General features: G+C 32.3%; 1 protein-coding gene across 1 annotated transcript; it reads right to left on the bottom strand.

Annotated features, from left to right (window-relative positions):
• Positions 1-584: 584 nt before the first annotated feature.
• Positions 585-22,560, bottom strand: LOC134714419 (uncharacterized). The gene is made up of 3 exons (XM_063575658.1): positions 22,506-22,560; positions 17,424-17,930; positions 585-1,117 (listed from the first exon to the last, which is right to left on the bottom strand). Exons 1-3 carry the CDS (start codon positions 22,558-22,560, stop codon positions 585-587), a joined length of 1,095 nt encoding a protein of 364 aa, XP_063431728.1.
• Positions 22,561-22,593: the final 33 nt, after the last annotated feature.

The following is a 22,593-nucleotide window of genomic DNA, read 5'->3' as shown; positions in this document are numbered from 1 at the left end:
TTCACAATACTTTAATATAATTTAAAAATATTAAAAATATTCTTTCAATTTTCCCTGAGTGATTTTATTTCATTAATTACTTAATAATTTTGAATATTAACTAACTACTTATATCAATCACAACAATTGCTTACATCCACTTCATTAAAATTACAAAGAACATTTTTACAGCGCTTTGATATGTATTCCGGGGACAGTTCGAATCAGAGCCTCTTGAATACGGATACCAATACTTCATAAATGCAATTAACAGCAAATATAGGGCATGTAACACATAATAATAACTAATAGAAATCAGTAAAAAAAAAAAAAAATGCTAATGCTTGCGATAATATGGATTTAACAATAGCAGTTATTGTAAATTATTCAAAGCCACAATGTTGCATATTTTTGCATGGTCACAAGGCAGGAGCAAAATAAAACGGTTTTCTGTATTTGTATATTTTTACTAATTACATATATTTAAAAAAAGAAAAAAAGAAAAGGATATAACTCTACTTATACAAAAAAAATAATTGCATATTCTTTTCTAAAGTTCTTTTGGAGTGGATATATGATAAACAATAACGTCTGTACTGAAGAAATTAAGAAAAGGAAACAATTGTACCTTCTATCTGTACCTTCCATTCTCCTATATTTTCCTGATTTGTGTATATTCCTATACCCCTTACTGTAAAAGGAGGGGGGTAATAAAACCCGGCTGTAATATTCATACCAACGGTACGTCCTTCTCCGATCCAAAGATCTCCGTCTTTGGCCCTGATCCAAAATGGTCGGTATTCATCACATTTACAAATGTCAGGAGTATGGTACAAGACAGTTTGCTTGCTCATCGCTGTAAGGGAATCGTCCTTCCGTCTTCTAAGAAATGATTTTTGATTATTATCGTTACCAATGATAAAATCATACATGGGCTTTTTTGGGTCTCCAACTTCTGAATTTGACATAACAATTGAAGCCCCTCCACACGCCTTCACCTCAAATTTCATTGTCGTAATTCCAGTTAGATCCAGACCATATTTGTTGACATCAATAACATACTGCCAAAAATCAACAAGGTAAAAAAAATCCTTTGTCCCTATGTTTGGTGTTGTAAATGTATTTTCAATTACCAGTCCTACAAAATTATCAATATAAACCAATCGAGTTCAATCAGAGTAAGACAGGAATAATATGATAAAAAGGAGGATAAAATATTTCTCCGAAGTGGCATAAAAAAGGGAGAAAAAAAAACGACGAATAGATAAACATTACATCAAGCACTTACACGAACATTAAATGACATCAGAGTAAAAATCTCAGGTCGATGCCACTGCGGGTGGTCTGTCGTTCTGGAGGGTATCACCAGGCCAGAAGTCAGCACTTCGGTGTTGACATGCAAATCAATTATATGGTCGTTTTAATAAATTTCCTGTTCCAAAACTTTTAATTTTTCGTAAAAACTATAGAGTTTCGTATCCCAGGAATATACTACCTTAGCCGTACTTTGCAGAAATTCTGGAATTTTGGGTCCTCAATGCTGTTTGATCTTGTTTGGATTTTTTATCTGAGCGTCACTGATGAGTCTTATGTAGACTAAACGCGCGTCTGGCTTATTAAATTATAATCCGTTTAACTATTTACCGTGTAAAATTAATTTGCTATGGCACACTTCTTATAATTCAGTTAAAATAAAAGGGACACGTAATCAGGTAAATAAGAGAAGTGTTTTCGTTTCGATTTCTATTCGGAATTAGCAGCACTGCATATGATTTTAAACTAAGACCATTTTAATTGTGGACAGTATTTTTGTCATTCGTCTAATTGAACCTGAATTACTATGTTATTTTTTTTTTAAAGAAAAATATAAAAACTCCAAAGTCAGAGAAAAACTGACAACGCCATGACAAAATAAACAGCTGCGCCATGAGCGCATGATACGCCCGACGTCTTGTGTGGAAGTTTTATGCAATAATCATAAATAGTTTCTGAGAAAGTTTTAAGCAATAACCATTTATTGTTTTTGAGACACTGCGGGACATGTGAAACCCCCAACCCTGTTTTTTTCTTTTTACAAAAAACTAAATATCACTAGAATAAAATTTTTAATCAAAATCAAAAAGTGTACAGATCTTTAGATTAATATAACAAAGAAGTTCGTAAAGTTTTAAGCAATAACCATAAGTGATTTTTGAGTTACGGCGCGACATGTAAAAAAAACCTCCCCTGTTTAACAAAATACTCAATAACTCCAAAATAAAGTTTTAAATCATTACAAAAAAGTATACAGATCTTTAGATTAATATAACAAAGAAGTGTGTACAGTTTTAAGCAATAATCATAAATTGTTTTTGAGATACGGCAGAACATGTAAAAAAAAACTCCCCCTTTTTTACAAAATACTCAATAACTCAAAAATGAAATTTTGAATCTTCACCAAAAAGTATGCAGATCTTTAGATTAATATAACAAAGACATGTGTAAAGTTTTAAGCAATAATCATAAATCATTTTTGAGATTTGGTGCGACATGTAAAAAACCCGTCCTCCTTTTTTACAAAATACTCAATAACTCAAAAATAAAATTTTGAATCATCACCAAAAAGTATACAGATATTAAGATTAATATAACTTAGAAGTGTTTAAAGTTTTAAGCCATAATCAAAAATCGTTTTTGAGATACGGTGCGACATGTGAAAAAAACACACCCTTGTTTTAGTTACAAAGTGCCGTAACTCAAAAAGTTTTAATCTTATTTTCACCAAAAAGTATACAGATCATTTGACCATCATAAGAAACAACTATCTAAAGTTTCATGAAATTTGGATAAGTCGTTCTCAAGTTACGGTGCGACATGTTTACGCCGGACAGACGGACAGACGGACTGACGGACAGACGGACTGACGGACAGACGGACGGACGGACGGACAACGGACATTTGTATACCATAATACGTCCCGTCAAAATTTTGACGGGCGTATAAAAAATACAGGATGCACAATTTATAGTAATACTAGCTATAGGCTTCATTTATTTTCATGCATTTTTTTTTTATATAATAGGGAGTCAAAACCATATATAACAGATTCCTATTAATCAAATAAAACTATATTTTGTGTTGATGTTGTATTTGGTGTATCTTTAGTAATAAACTGTTTGTAAACATGAATATGAATGAATAGGAGGATTTGTAATTGTTCGAATTAGCGGATGTGGGGCATTTTTTTTATCATCCTTCCTTTCTCATTTATGAATTTACGAATAAACTTACAAAAGGGAATTCAGCTGCACTCGATCGCCTGACTAAACAATGTAAGTGTATATTTCAATGTATGCAATATACAATGATATTTACTGCTGCAATCTTGAACAAGCGGCAATATTTAAGTTACGCTAATGAGACTATCAAAGTAAGCTCAGTAAATTGTTATTTGTTTTTCTATATTTGATGAAAAATCAGATAACGGATTTGATATCAATACAAATCTGTATATTTGACTTTTATTTCAATAATTTACAATGTTAAAAGAACACGTTTTGGGGTTTCTTTCTCGGAAATATATGTTTAACCTCCTACGATAATTTCTGATTTAATAGGTTGTTCTCGCGTATAAAACTAGTAGTAAATAATTTCACAGCGTTTATTCAAAATAAATTCCCGAATACTAGACTACTCTCAAAATGAAACCAGAATGACTTCACAAATATTCCTAGCAAGTACTCAGTTATAAAGGTATAACTAACAGTATATGATGGCAGTGAGAAATTTTTTTTGGATAGACAACGTTTTTAAAAACGATTATACTGTTTAAATAAAAAAAAGATGGAAACAAAAATGATAGCATTAAATTAAAGACCGATTTAAAATCAGGCATCTTAAATCTTTTAACTATTGACGCGACATTTTCTCTTCAGAGAACTACAATGTAGTTTTAATAGGGACAGATTGAGAGAGGATTTTTAATCATTAATATCGTGGTCCAGCAAACTGTTTCATTCAAAATACTTAACACAAAAAATGTACATGCATGTATTTCAAACCTGTTTTAAAAATAACATCTGAAAATTTGAAAACATGTGTTTAAAGCATCTTTACTTTACGCAATATAATACGTTATCGTTTGTTAGCCTCACCTAAAGTCTTCAATGCAACAATGCACAAGAGGAACATCTTTTGATCAAAAGCCATCTTGTTTCTACTCATTCAGCCAATTTCTTGTCGAATTATGTAATATTTCTCTTCTCCTCTGATATAAATATAAACATCAAATATTAAATATTTAGCAAAGTTGATATCGCTATGAAAGACCGTGTATAATTCCAGAATAACATTTTATTGGAAAATTAAGAACACTGGTGTCGTATGATTTTTCAATTGTAATGATCGGAGATTTTCGGAATGGGAAATATTGTTAATGAACCCAAGATCTGATGGCTGTCAAATAAATAAAAAAATCTATCTGAAAACTGCTAAAAATAATTGCAGTTATTTTCCTATATCCAGTATAAGATTATACAATAACTTTTAAGACGATAAATATTTAAACAGTTTATTAATTTGGTATTTTTCGTTGGAACAGAGGATTGACATCGAATATGACATCTGAAAGAGATAAGTGCAAGGCACTGTATGAACGCCAGATGATAAATTCAATAAACTTTGCAGTCCTGACTGTCTCCCTTGAATTTATTGTCAATTTTTTCCCCTATAGATACAGGCATATTCGTATAAAATGTATATTTGAACTTAAAGTCGAAGGTGTATAGCCAATTCCAACCTTGATATAGTACACAATAACGATAATTCAAATAAATAATATTCTTTTTTAATTAAATTCATATTATCAGAGTTCAATGGTTGTTCTTATAAAAACTAAAAACGCTAAGATAGTTCTATTTCTTTTTTATTTGTGACCGTAGTTGAATTAATTTTTGAAAAACTAATGTTTTTTTTACCTGAGGAATAGATTTCCTGACGCCCCCAAACTCAAACTTGATCTGTATTTTGTAATAATAAGCTTTGAGTATAAGTTTTATAACATGTGGTTGAGACCAACTCAAGGTAGAGACCGGAAACCAATTTTGGGACTTACGGACGTACATACAGACGAACAAGGGTAAAACCTAATGTCTTCTCAGCTTCAGAGAAGTAGTATCTTCCACATTAAAATCAAATCTTAAACCAGATAAATCAAACATTTTCATTGTTATTTTATACGTTTGCAGGACACAATCACGCATTTAACGTAACATGTGTCCCTGACTGTTTCTTTACGATAAGATGATTACCAATTCCCCCTCCCCCTCCCCCTCCCCTCATCTTTTTTAAATACATAAAATAAATATCTACTATGCAAAGATCTAGAAATCGACAGATAACAGTTTCATTAAACCAAAATACTCTCTTGTATTGACATTTTTTTATCTAAACAAATTGACACACAAAATGAATATAGTATTGGGGATTTTTTTAAACTAAAATGTTCGATACATTGCTTATAATAAAATAAAAAAAAATATTTAGTGTCTATCATATACCCGTTATAATGTCTGATGTATACATATTTCTGACAATAACTGTTGTGAGATCAAGATTCACTGCACAATTTTAAAGTTCTCCTGTACCCGAAATTAGAAATGTTAACTTAAGTTTTGCGAAAGTGATTTGGTGAGTATCGATTGAGATTTTAATCTTAAAGAACATGGTTTACCTATAAGTTGGAAATGCTAGCTTTCAGTAGCTGCGAGTACTCTTGGTTTAATAATTTGTGTCTTTATGTTATTATTTTGTTTGCCAAATTTGTTTTCTCTTTGGTCGGACTGGTGTCTCTTTGACATATTCCCCATTTTCAATTTTAATTTTAAGTGTCGTGTTGTGTTGTTATAAAACTTTACTAATATAAATCAAGAAAAAAAGTAGGAGGCTCAGGGTTGGGTAAACAGCGCATTCAAACATGTTCAGTCCTGTTATGAATGCTCGAAACCAGTGCCTGTCGATGGTTACAATTCTGTCATATTTGGTCTTCCTTTTTTAATCGTTTACATTTTTATAGCTAGTATTCCTTATTGTTTTACTCGTTGTTCAAGGTCATGTGTGACTTGCAATTTTTCACATCTTGTTCCATTTTAGTCAGTTTCATAAGTCATGTGTGGTTATGAAGTCTGTGCTTTTTATTCAGTCGAAATGTGTAGGAGACAGTGTATATATAAAGACAAGAATGAGACACTTCAGTAGTTGAATCCTCTAACATCGTATATTTAGTTGAATGAAACCAGTCAAACGTGTATTGTTATCATAACTGTCGCTTTACCTCAAACACCTGTTAATTTGTAGTTAGCATATTCTGTAGAGAATCATCAATTCAAAGGATTTAAATATCTTAAATAAAACTATTCTAATTAGATATATTTTCATCTGATATTGGATTGAAGATGTTGACAATTTATATAATATAAGTTACGATTATTTGAAAACGCTTATCTACAGCCAAATAAATGCACAAAAGAAAAAGTATGAGTCATAAATCCGATTGAATATAATTATTTGCCCTTATTTTTTTATTCTGTAATGTTTGTTTTAAATAGGACCAACTTTTTATAAAAAAATATCACAAGCATCGTATCAGAAACCAGCAGTACATTAACAGGACCACCCAAAACAGAATCAGGACATGTCTAAACTGAGAAAATGCATAATTTCAATATATTGCGCAGGTTTTTCACAAAATAGTTTTGCCGTGTGGATTTGAGTTTTAGAAAGTGGACTTCAGGGGCATTTTTGTTTTATTTTTTCAGTTCTAGATTTTTTTCAAAAATAAGCATTTGTGTGTTACGCTTACGGAAACAGTCTAGAGGGTCTAATTTTACATTGTCTGCTCAATACCCTTAAGAAACTAAATTAAAACATCTCTACTGTTTCTTTCCTTTTTAATCAAGAACACGTCAAAATTCATCTGTTACGATTATGTTTACATATTTTCAATGATCACCAGAACTATTCAGGACCAAATCAGCAGCACAGAAAGTTTTCTCGCAGGACAATCTTACCCACCGTGTTACTTACACGGCATCGCCATGAAGTATATCCTGAATCACGGGTTCTGTCGATATGGTAAGTAGATTCCGGCGTTTTACTTTTTTTTCATGTGCGCCTATCTCTTTACAGGTAAGTTACAGGTGAATGTTATTTTGCATTTATCATCATAGACCTCTTCTGTTAGCTGTTGTACAAATGTTATGAATTGTTAATCTATTGGGGTAGCCATGTAACAATGTCACTTAAATTGTCTTTACATTATACCCCGTGTTCAGCCCAAAAGACTGGGTTTCATTCACCAGTTCTTAGCCATTTGAAAACGACAAAAAGTCAATGGGCATAACCTCGGCAACAAAGGAAAATTGTTTTTGATGAAAGAGATTGCAAATTATATTCCCATAACTTTATAACACTGTTCATCTTTCGCAGGCGTAAATTAGTCCTATAATATATACCTTCGGATTATATATTCACTATTAACGGTTTCATGATATTTTCATATTTCCTAATTATAAATGTACATTGATAATAAAAAAAAAGAAAAATAGCAAAAACAGTAAAAGTAAAATAAAATTTGAAAATTTATGCCCCGAGTTCATATAGTATAGGACTAGGCGTTAGTTAGAGGTACGTAGTTTTCATTTGTACATCAGTGTAAAGTATATACTTGATACAAGTATTTCTGACAGCACTTAAACGTTCCATCTATAAAAAGTGCTGACATATCATTGCAAAGACATTCAAGATTAAAGTGTGTAGAAAACATAAGTATACCTTTTTTGCGATCATTTGCTTTGACCTTCCGATATGTTTGGTCAGTATCTACTCGTCAATGTTAAAATGTAAATGCAATTAGGAGCAAATATAAAATCGGCTTAAATGTATAACGAAATAGACGCAAATCTAAAGAGAAAATCGGCGTAAATGAAGGAATAAAATGTGATAAATCGGCGCAAATGTCATACGCCCGTAAATTCGTCGTACATTGAAAAAATTCCAGCAATTTATTTCTGTCAAACAAAACTCTATGTTTGTATCTTGCCGCAACTTTACAAAAAAGATTCAACTTACTTATAATAGCTGCGCACAAGCGTACAATATATTATCCCAAAATACACGCTAATGTTAAGCGTCACAGCAAACAATGTGGTGGTGGTATGACGTATATACCAAATGATAAAAAACTTAAGAAGGAACTTATCAATTCTTCTTTCTCCGTAGAAAGTCTTATATCTGGGGTATTTTTCACATCGTTCCGACACCTTTTTTTATTCCTTGCTGCAACATGTATGTTGTATATGCAACTCATTTTAATATTCGTTCAGTGTATGTTTGTCTGGTTTTACTTAAATATTTTTGGATCTAGTTAATACATTGCTAGTCAACAATGCACAAGAGGAACATCTTTTGACCAAAAGCCATCTTGTTTCTACTCATTCAGCCAATTTCTTGTCGAATTATGTAATATTTCTCTTCTCCTCTGATATAAATATAAACATCAAATATTAAATATTTAACAAAGTTGATATCGCTATGAAAGACCGTGTATAATTCCAGAATTAAACTCTTGGTTTAATAATTTGTGTCTTTATGTTATTATTTTGTTTGCCAAATTTGTTTTCTCTTTGGTCGGATTGGGTCTCTTTGCCATATTCCCCATTTTCAATTTTAATTTTAAGTGTCGTGTTGTGTTGTTAAAACACTGTACTAATATAAATCAAGAAAAAAAGTAGGAGGCTCAGGGTTGGGTAATCAACGCATTCAAAAATGTTCAGTCCTGTTATGAATGCCCAAAACCAGTGGCTGTCGATGGTTACAATTCTGTCATATTTGGTCTTCCTTTTTTAATCGTTTACATTTTTATAGCTAGTATTCCTTATTGTTTTACTCGTTGTTCAAGGTCATGTGTGACTTGCAATTTTTCACATCTTGTTCCATTTTAGTCAGTTTCATAAGTCATGTGTGGTTATGAAGTCTGTGTTTTTTTATTCAGTCGAAATGTGTAGGAGACAGTGTATATATAAAGACAAGAATGAGACACTTCAGTAGTTGAATCCTCTAACATCGTATATTTAGTTGAATGAAACGAGTCAAACGTGTACTGTTATCATAACTGTCGCTTTACCTCAAACACCTGTTAATTTGTAGTAAGCATATTCTGTAGAGAATCATCAATTCAAAGGATTTAAATATCTTAAATAAAACTATTCTAATTAGATATATTTTCATCTGATATTGGATTGAAGATGTTGACCATTTATGTAATATAAGTTACGATTATTTGAAAACGCTTATATACAGCCAAATAAATGCACAAAAGTAAAAGTATGAGTCATAAATCCGATTGAATATAATTATTTGCCCTTATTTTTTTATTCTGTAATGTTTGTTTTAAATAGGACCAACTTTTTATAAAAAAAAATCACAAGCATCGTATCAGAAACCAGCAGTACATTACCAGGACCACCTAAAACAGAATCAGGACATGTCTAAACTGAGAAAATGCATAATTTCAATATATTGCGCAGGTTTTTCACAAAATAGTTTTGCCGTGTGGATTTGGAGTTTAGAAAGCGGACTTCAGGGGCATTTTTGTTTTATTTTTTCAATTCTAGATTTTTTTTAAAATAAGCATTTGTGTGTTACGCTTACGGAAACAGTCTAGAGGGTCTAATTTTACATTGTCTGCTCATTACCCTTAAGAAACAAAATTAAAACATCTCTACTGTCTCCTTCCTTTTTATGCAAGAACACGTTTAAATTCATCTGTTACGATTATGTTTACATATTTTCGATGCTCACCAGCACCATTCAGGACCAAATCAGCAGCACAGAAAGTTTTCTCGCAGGACAATCTTACCCACCGTGTAACTTACACGGCATCGCAATGAAGTATATCCTGAATCACGGGTTCTGTCGATATGGTAAGAAGATTCCGGCGTTTTACTTTTTTTTTCATGTGCCCCTATCTCTTTACAGGTAAGTTACAGGTGAATGTTATTTTGCATTTATCCTCATAGACCTCTTCTGTTAGCTGTTGTACAAATGTTATGAATTGTTAATCTATTGGGGTAGCCATGTAACAATGTCACTTAAATTGTCTTTACATTATACCCCGTGTTCAGCCCAAAAGACTGGGTTTCATTCACCAGTTCTTAGCCATTTGAAAACGACAAAAAGTCAATGGGCATAACCTCGGCAACAAAGGAAAATTGTTTTTGATGAAAGAGATTGCAAATTATATTCCCATAACTTCATAACACTGTTCATCTTTCGCAGGCGTAAATTAGTCCTATAATATATACCTTCGGATTATATATTCACTATTAACGGTTTCATGATATTTTCATATTTCCTAATTATAAATGTACATTGATAATAAAAAAAAAAGAAAAATAGCAAAAACAGTAAAAGTAAAATAAAAATTGAAAATTTATGCCCCGAGTTCATATAGTATAGGACTAGGCGTTAGTTAGAGGTACGTAGTTTTCATTTGTACATCAGTGTAAAGTATATACTTGATACAAGTATTTCTGACAGCACTTAAACGTTCCATCTATAAAAAGTGCTGACATATCATTGCAAAGACATTCAAGATTAAAGTGTGTAGAAAACATAAGTATACCTTTTTTGCGATCATTTGCTTTGACCTTCCGATATGTTTGGTCAGTATCTACTCGTCAATGTTAAAATGTAAATGCAATTAGGAGCAAATATAAAATCGGCTTAAATGTATAACGAAATAGACGCAAATCTAAAGAGAAAATCGGCGTAAATGAAGGAATAAAATGTGATAAATCGGCGCAAATGTCATACGCCCGTAAATTCGTCGTACATTGAAAAAATTCCAGCAATTTATTTCTGTCAAACAAAACTCTATGTTTGTATCTTGCCGCAACTTTACAAAATAGATTCAACTTACTTATAATAGCTGCGCACAAGCGTACAATATATTATCCCAAAATACACGCTAATGTTAAGCGTCACAGCAAACAATGTGGTGGTGGTATGACGTATATACCAAATGATAAAAAACTTAAGAAGGAACTTATCAATTCTTCTTTCTCCGTAGAAAGTCTTATATCTGGGGTATTTTTCACATCGTTCCGACACCTTTTTTTATTCCTTGCTGCAACATGTATGTTGTATATGCAACTCATTTTAATATTCGTTCAGTGTATGTTTGTCTGGTTTTACTTAAATATTTTTGGATCTAGTTAATACATCAATTGATATTTTATCGTGTGTCTTTTTATGTCTATTTATGTTGTTCTGTTACACGCCTGTTGAAACGTTCGTGTTGTTTATTCTTTAGTTTTCTATGTTGTGTCATGTGTACTATTGTTTTTCTGTTTGTCTTTTTCATTTTAAGCCATGGCGTTGTCAGTTTGTTTTAGATTTACGAGTTTGATTGTCCCTTTGGTATCTTTCGTCCCTCTTTTAAACCCGATGCCTTTGTATGCACGTATCCTGTGTCAGGAGCATGTTGTGCAGTTGTTATAGTTTGTAAGTGATGTTTATAAGTATGCCTCATTTCTTGTGTTTCATACAGTTTATACCGCCAGTGTTGCGTTTGAGATGTTTTACAGTTTGAGCCGCTTTAGGTACCAATAAACAATTCGGAAAAAAATATTAAAATTTGCCCTTATAAATTTAACCATCCCCTTTTCATTGTTTTCTTGCAATATCAAGCTTACTGTTTGTGTCATATACGGGCATATGCATGTAATCAGAATCTTCCATAGATTTTATATCCAATATATAAAATGGTAAAATATAATTTATTTTGGGTGTATCCATGGCAACAATCTGCATTTATTTGTTATAAAATATTGCAAAAAGGGGGAAAAGGATGTCACATATTTCCCCAAAAATTTAGCTAAAAGTAGAATTTCGATCGCTTAAAGTAATACCTTTTCTGAAACTGAGTACATATATCATTCAGCAAATCAAATGAAAATCATATGTCTTTCATCTCATTTTTTTGTAAAATTGATTCAAAAACTTCGTGTAGAAAAAAAAAGTGTTTATAACATTAAATTAATTTCTGGACCAATGGCCGGTCTAGCTATGAAAATACGAATTGTCAAACAGAAAACAGCCCATAAAACATGTAAAAAATAATCTTGGTGCTCTTATAAACAATCTTTGAAGGCTAAATTAACACTCAGCTGTCTAAAAAGGAATTTTATTACACAATAAATTTCCTATTTGAAAAATCCACAGGGGCCAAAATATGAAACTAAACTCCTAACTGTGTATTGTTACCTTATAGCTTGCTTTCGTTGTGGGACAAAGCTCCGTTTTTAAGGTCATACATGTACTTTATAATTATTGACTTTTTTACATTGTGACTCATTGGCACTCATACATCATCTTTTTATTTATATGTGATGTGAGTAATAATGTTTTCTTTTTTTATATTGTTATCAAATATATATCTGTGTTTGGAGAATGAGGTTCTGCGTAATCAAACAACACTACAATTAGGATCGCACCATTAAACGAACATTTTCAATGACACTGTTCAACCCTAGAAGTATGTTACTTCAATGATTGAATCAACAAAAGTAACACTAGACGACAACAGATACATTTAATCATAAAAAAGAAGTAAGTTAAACACTCAGTTTCCAGAAATTTCACAAACTCGTCACAATCAATATCCATCATCTAGAAGTTACACAATGTCATATGGAATGACACTCAGTATCCAGAAGTTAGAAGTTATATTCATCATCTAGAATTAACACCATTTCTACTGACACTCATTCGCAAGAAGTAGCTGCAGCGCGACAGAAGTAACATTTATTATTTATAAGTGTGACAAATCGAGTGAAGTAAAACCAAATTGAACATAGTAACAACCATTCACTAGAAGTAACACACAACTCAGAGATAAAGACGAGCACCATCAGAAGTAACACTAAACTCAGAGATAAAGACGAACACCATCAGAAGTAACACTAAACTCAGAGATGAAGACGAGCACCATCAGAAGTAACACTATACTCAGAGATAAAGACGAACACCATCAGAAGTGACACACAACTTAGAGAGGAAGACGAACACCATCAGAAGAAAAACACAACTCAGAGATGAAGAGGAGCACCATCAGAAGTAACACTAAACTCAGAGATGAAGACGAGCATCATCAGAAGTAACACTAAACTCAGAGATAAAGACGAACACCATCATAAGTAACACACAACTCAGAGATGAAGAGGAGCACCATCAGAAGTAACACACAACTCAGTGATGAAGAGGAGCACCATCAGAAGTGACACACAACTTAGAGATGTAAACGAACACCATCAGAAGTAACACACAACTCAGAGATGAAGGGGAACACCATCAGAAGTAACACCAAACTCAGAGATGAAGACGAACACCATCAGTAGTAACACTAAACTCAAAGATAAAGACGAACACCATCATAAGTAACAAACAACTCAGAGATGAAGAGGAGCACCATCAGAAGTAACACACAACTCAGAGATGTAAACGAACACCATCAGAAGTAACACACAACTCAGAGATGAAGAGGAACACCATCAGAAGTAACACCAAACTCAGAGATGAAGACGAACACCATCAGAAGTAACACTAAACTCAGAGATAAAGACGAACACCATCAGAAGTAACACTAAACTCAGATATGAAGACGAGCACCATCAGAAGTAACACACAACTCAGAGATGAAGAGGAACACCATCAGAAGTAACACTAAACACAGAGATGAAGACGAGCATTATCAGAAGTGACACCAAGCTCACAGATAAAGTCAAACACCATCAGAAGTAACACTAAACTCAGAGATAAAGACGAACACCATCAGAAGTAACACCAAACTCACAGATAAAGTCGAACATAATCAGAAGTAACACTTAACTCAGAGATGAAGACGAGCACTATCAGAAGTAACACACAACTCAGAGATGAAGAGGAACACCATCAGAAGTAACACTAAACTCAGAGATGAAGACGAGCACTATCAGAAGTAACACACATCTCAGAGATAAAGACGAACACCATCAGAAGTGACACTAAACTCACAGATGAAGACGAGAACCATCAGAAGTAACACAATTCAGAGATGAAGAGGAACACCATCAGAAGTAACACTAAACTCAGAGATGAAGACGAGCATCATCCGAAGTGACACCAAGCTCACAAATAAAGTCAAACACCATTAGAAGTAACACCAAACTCAGAGATGAAGAGGAACACCATCAGAAGTAACACTAAACTCAAAGATGAAGAGGAACACCATCAGAAGTAACACCAAACTCAGAGATGAAGAGAAACACCATCAGAAGTAACACCAAACTCAGAGATGAAGAGGAACACCATCAGAAGTAACACAAAACTCAGAGATGAAGACAAACACCATCAGAAGTGACACCAAAGACATGCACGATTGTATCTGTAACACTTTGTATAAAATTTCCAGCCGTCTTCGTGTTTCTTTGGAATCTCTTTTACAACACCATAGCCAGGACTGAATGTTACCAGTTCACAGCTGAAACTAATAGATAAAATCATATATAATCTGAGTTAGTAAATGTTTATAGTTTTTAGATTTAAGTCTTGAATCTTTCTTATTTGATAATCGTTTCCTCCACGACTGAAAGACATGAGCTCTCGACAATGTTGTAAAATGTGTCGTGCTCTTTGATTTGAAATGCAGAAATTTTGTTTAGTAGATACATGTTTAAGAGGTCAAAGAGATATATTTCTACTGGTGGTTTTAGTTTAGAATGAGTTGATATGAATTATGAGAATCTTGTTTTGCCAAGAGGGACCCATCTTTCCTGTATTTTTAATATTAGGCCATTGTTCCATTTTTTGTATATTTTCATATTTGTTAAATTGTCTCTATTCTTTGATACTTTTATCATCATTGCTGATTTTTCTTTTTACTGTACAAGTACTATCATGTTTGCCCATTTTTCTTCATTCGTTATATTTAGCATTTCTTTAATCTCAATCTTTTATCCCACCAAATATTTTCGCCCTGTTAACGTTTGTTATCCTTATTCAGCCCCTCCGGGATGACAGGTAGGATATGTGAAAAAAAATCACCTTTCTTAATCAATTATATTTTCTAAATTTATTTCAAAAAGTACCTATTTCCATAGATTAAAAAGAACATGTCTTTTCGTGTGGTTATTTCATTTTGTAGATTTCACAAATTCTACATTTAATATTTTATATATATATTGCCGACGATGACAAACGCAACACTAGATTATTTTTTTTAATGCTTAAACATCAATTTCATGTATAACTTCATTGTAAAGTTAGAAACTCGTTTGTTTTCTACTATTATTTGTCTGTTTGTGTTTTTATTTTTAGCCATGGCGTTGTCAGTTTATTTTTTATCTATGAGTTTGAATGTCCCTCTTTGATTGATTATGTCATGTTTTATATTCAAATCATGAGATTTCAATGAAACCCTGCTTTCCCCTAAATGATTTCTTCTTACCGACGCCCAACTGATTGATAACTAAATAAACCGGTTCTGTTTGTCATGTTTAGAGTTCTGATTTGTACCTTCTGATTTGTAATATCCATTATGCGATTCTCGAATACTCCTTGACATCCCCAATCAAAATACACATATGCTGATGAACTTAAAAAAACGCATCACACGTTATAGTGAATAAGCTATGTTAATTCAGGTATGAATTTTTTTTAAAAGAAAGAAGTATGGAAGGCATGTATAATAATGCATAATAGTAGTAACTTAGGAACAATCACGTAAATAAATGTTAGATACGTTTTTAAAGTTCGTTAGCATTGTGCATTTTAATTAGGTATGTCAACGAGTACTCGAGTACTCGAGTATTGCACGGTGATACCGGGTATCGATTACCAAAATGATACTCGACTAATCGGAACCTTAAAATTTATTGTTTTTCGCTGCAAGAGATTCCTTGTATTTCATTATAATGGAAGATTTATAGCGTTAATCTTTCAGCTATGACATTCGACGACTTATTTTACAGCTGACGTTGTGGCCTTATCGATGTCTAGGAAATTACGTGTCGTAATAAAACAAAATTTGGTGTGACGTTGTCATCCCACATTGATTTAGTCATGAGAAGTTATCAAAGAATTTCGTCTGATGTACCATTGCTGTTTGAAATTTGTGACGTGAAATTTTAATAGTAATAGCACGTTCACGTATTCCTACGTACAGTATTATTATGGCTTGATTTACATTTTCATAATACAGTCTCGTGTATTATGTATCTAAAATACCTATACTGCGTTTACTTTTGGGTCTAGCTTTCAGCTCTCTTCAAAGTAAAGACATGTTCCTTATTTCACTTCTGTTTTGAGTTTTGGTGTTGTACACGATATGTCTGCGGAATTCGCGTATACTGTTTTTTAATTTGTTCCCATAATTGGAGGAATGGCAATAAAAATGAACAAAACAAAATACCTTTGATAATGAAAATTATGTCCAATACATGAGATTATCATATAACACATGACAGCACATTGCAGCAATGATGATTTCTTTTCGAGTATAATGTCCAGGACGGCTTTATAGTTAGTTGAACATTGGAGGAAACTGCCATCAAATAGTTTGTTCAAAACTGAAAAAAAAAAATATTCAAAATACATGTTCGGATATTTTTGTTCGTAATGATCAAATGAATCTTACTGGTAGTCTTTATAATTCGGTAGATGGAATGAGTAAAATGTGAATCCGTGATGCGGATACCATAAAAAAAATGCGATTAACAAATGAAATAGACCCTATAGATAATTATAAATTATGATTGTTCTCATTTATAACTCTTATTAAGTAGAGATGACTATTATATTTAATAGATAATCCAGATACATGCTCACATAGAAATGTATAGGTTACAAACGGGCAGCTCAATAAACTGTGAAATACTACAAAGGATATTTTGAAAGCGCTTTGATATGTTAACGGGGACCACCCAAATCGAAAGCCTCTCGAATACGAATACCAAATACCATATTCAACCAATAAACAGGAAATAAAGGGCTTGTAACATATAATTAAAGCTAATAGACATACGTTAGAAAAACCAATAATGCATATGCCTGCAATTATATGGATTTGATTATAGCAGTAATTGTAAATTATTTGAAGCACTGTTGCATATGTATTTATGGTCACAAGACAAAAGCCAAATAGACCTGTTTTCTGTATTTTGATTTTTGAACATTTTACATATATTTAAAAAAAAAAGAAGAATATAACACTGCTTGTCGCTGTTGTTCGAATGCTGGAAATTCGGTCAGAAAATTTTTAGAACAAATATTACATATGCCCTTCTACAGTTTGTTTGGACTAGACATACGCTAAACAATAACATTTATACTGAAGCGGTTTAGAAATTTAGAAAAGGAAACAATTTTACCTTCTATCTGTACCCTCCAATCTCCTATATTCTCCTGATTTGTGTATATTCCTATGCCTCTTATTATAAAATGAGGATAGTTCAACCCGATTATAGCACTTTTTCCAACGATACGTCCTGTTCCTATCCATTGCTCTCCGTTTTTAACACTGATCCAAAATGGTCGGTATTCATTACATTTACAAACGTCAGGAGTTTGGTCAGAGATCAGTCGCTGGCTCGTCGGTTGAAGGGAATCGTCCAACCGTACTTTGATAGTTGATTTTGTATTATTTTCGCCACCAATAATTAAATTATACAAGGGCTTTTTGGGGTCTCCAACTTCTGAATTTGACATGACAATTGAAGCCCCTCCACACGCCTTCACCTCAAATGTCATTGTCGTAATTCCAGTTAAATCTAGACCATATTTGTTGACATCAACAACATACTGCCAAAAATCAACAACGTAATGAAAATTCTTTGTTTCAATGTTTGGTGTTGTAAATGTATTCTCAATTACCAGTCCTATAAAATGATCAATATAAACAAATCGAGTTCAATCAGAGTAAGACAGGAATAATATGATAAAAAAGGAGGATAACAGATTTACCCTAAGTGGCTTAAAAAATCGACAAAAGAAAAAATCGACGAATAGACCAACTTTACATCAAGCATTTAAAAAACGAGCTTTAAAATCAACAGGGAAAAAAACAAAAATCTCATTTACCTTTTAAAAATAATTTGATCAGTACATTACCAAGTCAAAGGTTCGATTTCTGTTCCGAATCATCAACACTCCATAACATTTTAAAATAAGTATTTTTAAATTGTGGACAGTATTTCTTTCATTTGTCTGATTGAACTTGAATTGTGATGTAATTTTATTTTTTTAAAAGATAAACTCAAAAGTTGGAGAAACACTGACATCGCCATGACAAAAAATAAAACAGATTGCACAATTTAAAGTAGTACTAGGCTACAAACATTTTCATGCGTTTTTTTTTTTAAATTATAGGGAGTCAAAACCATATGAAACAGATTCATACAAGAGAAAACTATAATTTGTGTTAAAGATTTCTCTTTGGTAATAAACTGTTTGTTAACATGAGTATGAATGAATGGTAGGAATTTTTAATTTTTCGAATTAGCGGAATAGGGAACCCTTTTTTTTTTATCCTTCCTTTAATATTTATGAATTAACTTATAAACTTACAACAGAGACTTTATTTGCAATCGATCGCCTTACTTAACAGTAAAAGTGTTTATTTCAATGTAAGAACGATATTGCTTCTCAAATGGAAACGTCAAGTTTTTAGGTTTTACGGCGATTAAAGATTGGTTGAGATATTTATTTTTCTCGCTTGTAATTTTTGTTTTGCACATCAAAATGGATTTTTTTTATATTTGGTTGTACTAAATATGCATCAAATATTTCCCTCTTAAAGTAACGTAAGCAGCAAACAACAAAATATATCGTATTTGGCTAATGCATAAGTCTATAGGAAATGAGAAGATATATACGGTATGACGAGTGCCAATGAAGCAACTTTCTACTAGAGACCAATTGACATAAAACGTAATAAAATGCAATGTTTCCCCATTTAGGTCTGAAAAGGAAGAAGATATATATATTATTGCTTTCATTAAAAAATATAATCGGGAAAAGTTAAACGGGTCAGACTCCGGCTTATGAAATTTACTAAAACTTTCTTTCATAACGGAACAATTAGATTAAGAAATGAAACGAGTGTCAGAAAAAAAGGTTAATTATATTCATCTCAAATATTTACAAGCTTTGTATAATATTGAGAGGTGGATAGCCACGCGGTAGGCCCAATTTTATTTTCACTTTCAAGTTTTATACATATGAATCTTATTGCAGAAAAATACCAAATCGCAGTTTTACGCTTCCGAAATTTGAAAACTTGAAAAGGATGATTTTTTTATCCTCTTGTAATATACAACCTTTTCACAAACCAGTAATCGGATTTTTTTTATACTTCGTGGTCTTTTCGATAGTATCTGACTGTCTAGAAAACTTTTTTTGAGGAAATATATACAGATTATCCATCAATAGCGTCCCGAATAGACAATGTTGAAAACCTATGAAAATCGTCCAGTGCCAGTGGACGCACTTACAAGAAAGTCCATTTCATTTCTGTGAAAAAGAAGTCAATTTGACAACGCAAATTATCAAAAAGTATGTAGCTATTTTGTAAAGTTAAGTATAATAACAAGTTAAAGTATTATTACGGAAAAGCACTATTTAGCATGCAACAAATCTAAATTTTAAACAAACAATGTCGGAAATGACACTTTATTTGTAAAAAGCGACAAAATCCAACATTGGACATCTTGCAAGACATTTGCCAGAAGCCGTTGCATTTTCATATGTATACTTTTGATAACTATTACATGTAGTGTGAATGCTGCAAAAAATCAATTTTGATATGGTCTGTTTATGTCCTTTTATGAGCATTGTTTACACAATTGAAATATAATATAATCTTTTATTTTAAAATCTATAAATTTTGATAACTTAAGGTAGATTCATGGTATACCGCCATCTTGGATTGTACAATCACAGTACACAATCGGTCTTATTTTAGGCAATTTTCAACGACTCATAGCTTGAAAAATAGCACGGTGACCCGATACTTGTTATTATATTTATGAAAAAAGCATAGTAAAATCTTCATTTTGGCAAATTTTAATAAAATTCTGTCTCAAAAAACATTTACTTATGATCTACCTTAACAGCTTCCAACATCTGACCATAATGAACACTATTTGTTTTTGCCAAAAAAAAGCGTTGGTCGTTACAGGAACTCATATTCAATAAACTTGTAATACTTTATATATAAAGCATATCATTCGTTCGAATTTTCGTGCATATAATACTGTTTTGAAGAACGCAAACACCCCTGCTATAGTAATAATGCGTATAGTCTGTTACGTCTGACACGCATTTTTTTACGTTTTCCCGCCAATATGTTGGCCTTATTTTCGACTATTGTAAAATATGATAAAAACATTTTTTTTTGGAATGGTAAATACTTGTCTTGTTTAAGGATAAAGTTTTATGTAACTTTACTGTTATGATTTTATAGAAAAGCCGTTTATTAGTGTGGACCGGTTGATTATACGTAATTGACACAATAACGTGCGTAACGTCATGTTTATTCGGGACGATATTTATGGTGTATCTTTCGTTAATATTTCCTCAGATAGAATTTTCTTGATAGTCAGCTACTATGAAAGCCGTGGTAGAGTGGTTAGTGCATCGGACTACTAACACAAAGGTGACTGGTTCGATTCCCGTTTGGGATGAAAATTTCAGGAACTCAATTTTCGGCTCTCCCTTGACACCATTAGCGGGTATGGTCTTAAGGAAACGATGATAGTCCGTCGGAAGGGGACGATAAATGGCTGACCCGTGTTAAGAGAGAGCCAAATCTCTTGCACGTTAAAGACACCCTTGTAGATTTCGAAAAAAAGTAGGCTAATGCCGCTACAAGGCAGCACTCGCACCCGCAAGGTGGAAAGGGATTAATATAAGTTGCAAAACTTGTTTCCCAATCCACTCTAAATAAACATGTTTAAACTAAATCAATAAGACCACAAAATATTAAACAAAACCGATGACTGGGTATATTCGTTAAGATGAGGTTATAAAGTTGTGAAAAAAAATGTGTATTAAAAATCATCTTTTCAAGCGTTAAACTGTGATTTGTTTTTATTTCTCTGCAATAAGATTCATATGTATAAAGCTTGAAAGTGAAAATAAAATCCTACCGCGTGGCTATTGACCTTCCCATATCATACAAAGCTTGTTAATATATGAGATGAATATAAATTAGATTTTTTTTTGACAATCGTTTCATTTTTATTATATCCGTTATTAAAGAAAGTAAAGTGAATTTTATAAGCAAGACCCGTTTTACTTGTACCTCCCGACAACTTTTTTCAATTAAAGCAAAGTATTATAAAATATCTTCTTCCTTTTCCGATCTAAATGGGGAAACATTCCATTTTGTTACGTTTTATGTCAATTTTTTTGGTAGAGAGATGTCTCATTGGCACTCATCATACCGTATGTATCTTATTGTTTCATAAAGACGTCTATGACTCGAACTTCTCTTGAACTAAATTTTAATGTGCGTATTGTTATGCGTTTACTTTCTACATTGGCTAGAGTAATAGGGGAAGTGTTGAGATCTCACAAACATGTTTAACCCCGCCGCATTTTTGCGCCTGTCTCAAGTCAGGAGCCTCTAACCTTTGTTAGTTTTGTATTATTTTAATTTTAGTTTCTTGTGTACAATTTGGAAATTTGTATGGCGTTCATTATCCATAAACTAGTTTATATTTGTTTATGGGCCAGCTGAAGGACGCCTCCGGGTGCGGGAATTTCTCGCTACATGGAAGACCTGTTGGTGACCTTCTACTGTTGTTTTTTTCTATGGTCGGGATGTTGTCTCTTTGACACATTCCCCATTTCCATTCTCAATTTTATCAACAAATACGATATATTTTGTTGTTTTTGGCTTACATTACTTTCAGTGGGAAAGATTCCTTGCATATTCGGTACCACCAAACATGAAATTTATTTATATCGATGTGCAAAACAAAAATTGCAAGCGAAATTTAAAAAAATCCTCAATAATAATTAATCGCAGTTATTTAACGCTACAACATAAACATTTGACGTTACCATTTGAGACCCAATATCGTGCTTATTTTCTAGATATTTAAAAAAAAAATGGCACAACAAAAATGATAGCTTTAAATTGAGGCATCTTAAATCTTTATTTTAAGCTAAAATTACTCACGGGACATTTTCCCATCACAAACGATCCTGCTTTCTCTTAAAAGAGAACAATTACATAAAACACTGGAGAGCGGATTGTTTAATAAATATCGTGGTCCAAAAACGTGAAATTGGAAAAATATTTTTTTAAGCCTGTTTTATTAAAAAAAAAACCTCAACAAACATGCATGTATTTCACACATGTTCAATAAAGTCTTAAAATTTAAAAACATGTGTATAAAGTATCTATGATTTCAGCAGTATAATAAATTATCTTTTGTTAGTCTTACCTAAAGTCTTCAAAGCAACAATGCTCAAGAGGAAAAATCTTTGATCAAAAGCCATCTTGTTTCTACTCATTCAGCCAAATTCTTGTAG

This window comes from Mytilus trossulus, chromosome 4 (genome assembly GCF_036588685.1).
Source record: "Mytilus trossulus isolate FHL-02 chromosome 4, PNRI_Mtr1.1.1.hap1, whole genome shotgun sequence".
In the NCBI taxonomy this organism is placed as follows: domain Eukaryota; kingdom Metazoa; phylum Mollusca; class Bivalvia; order Mytilida; family Mytilidae; genus Mytilus; species Mytilus trossulus.
Note: the sequence above shows the minus strand (reverse complement) of the source record. Positions and strands in the feature narration are given on the sequence as shown.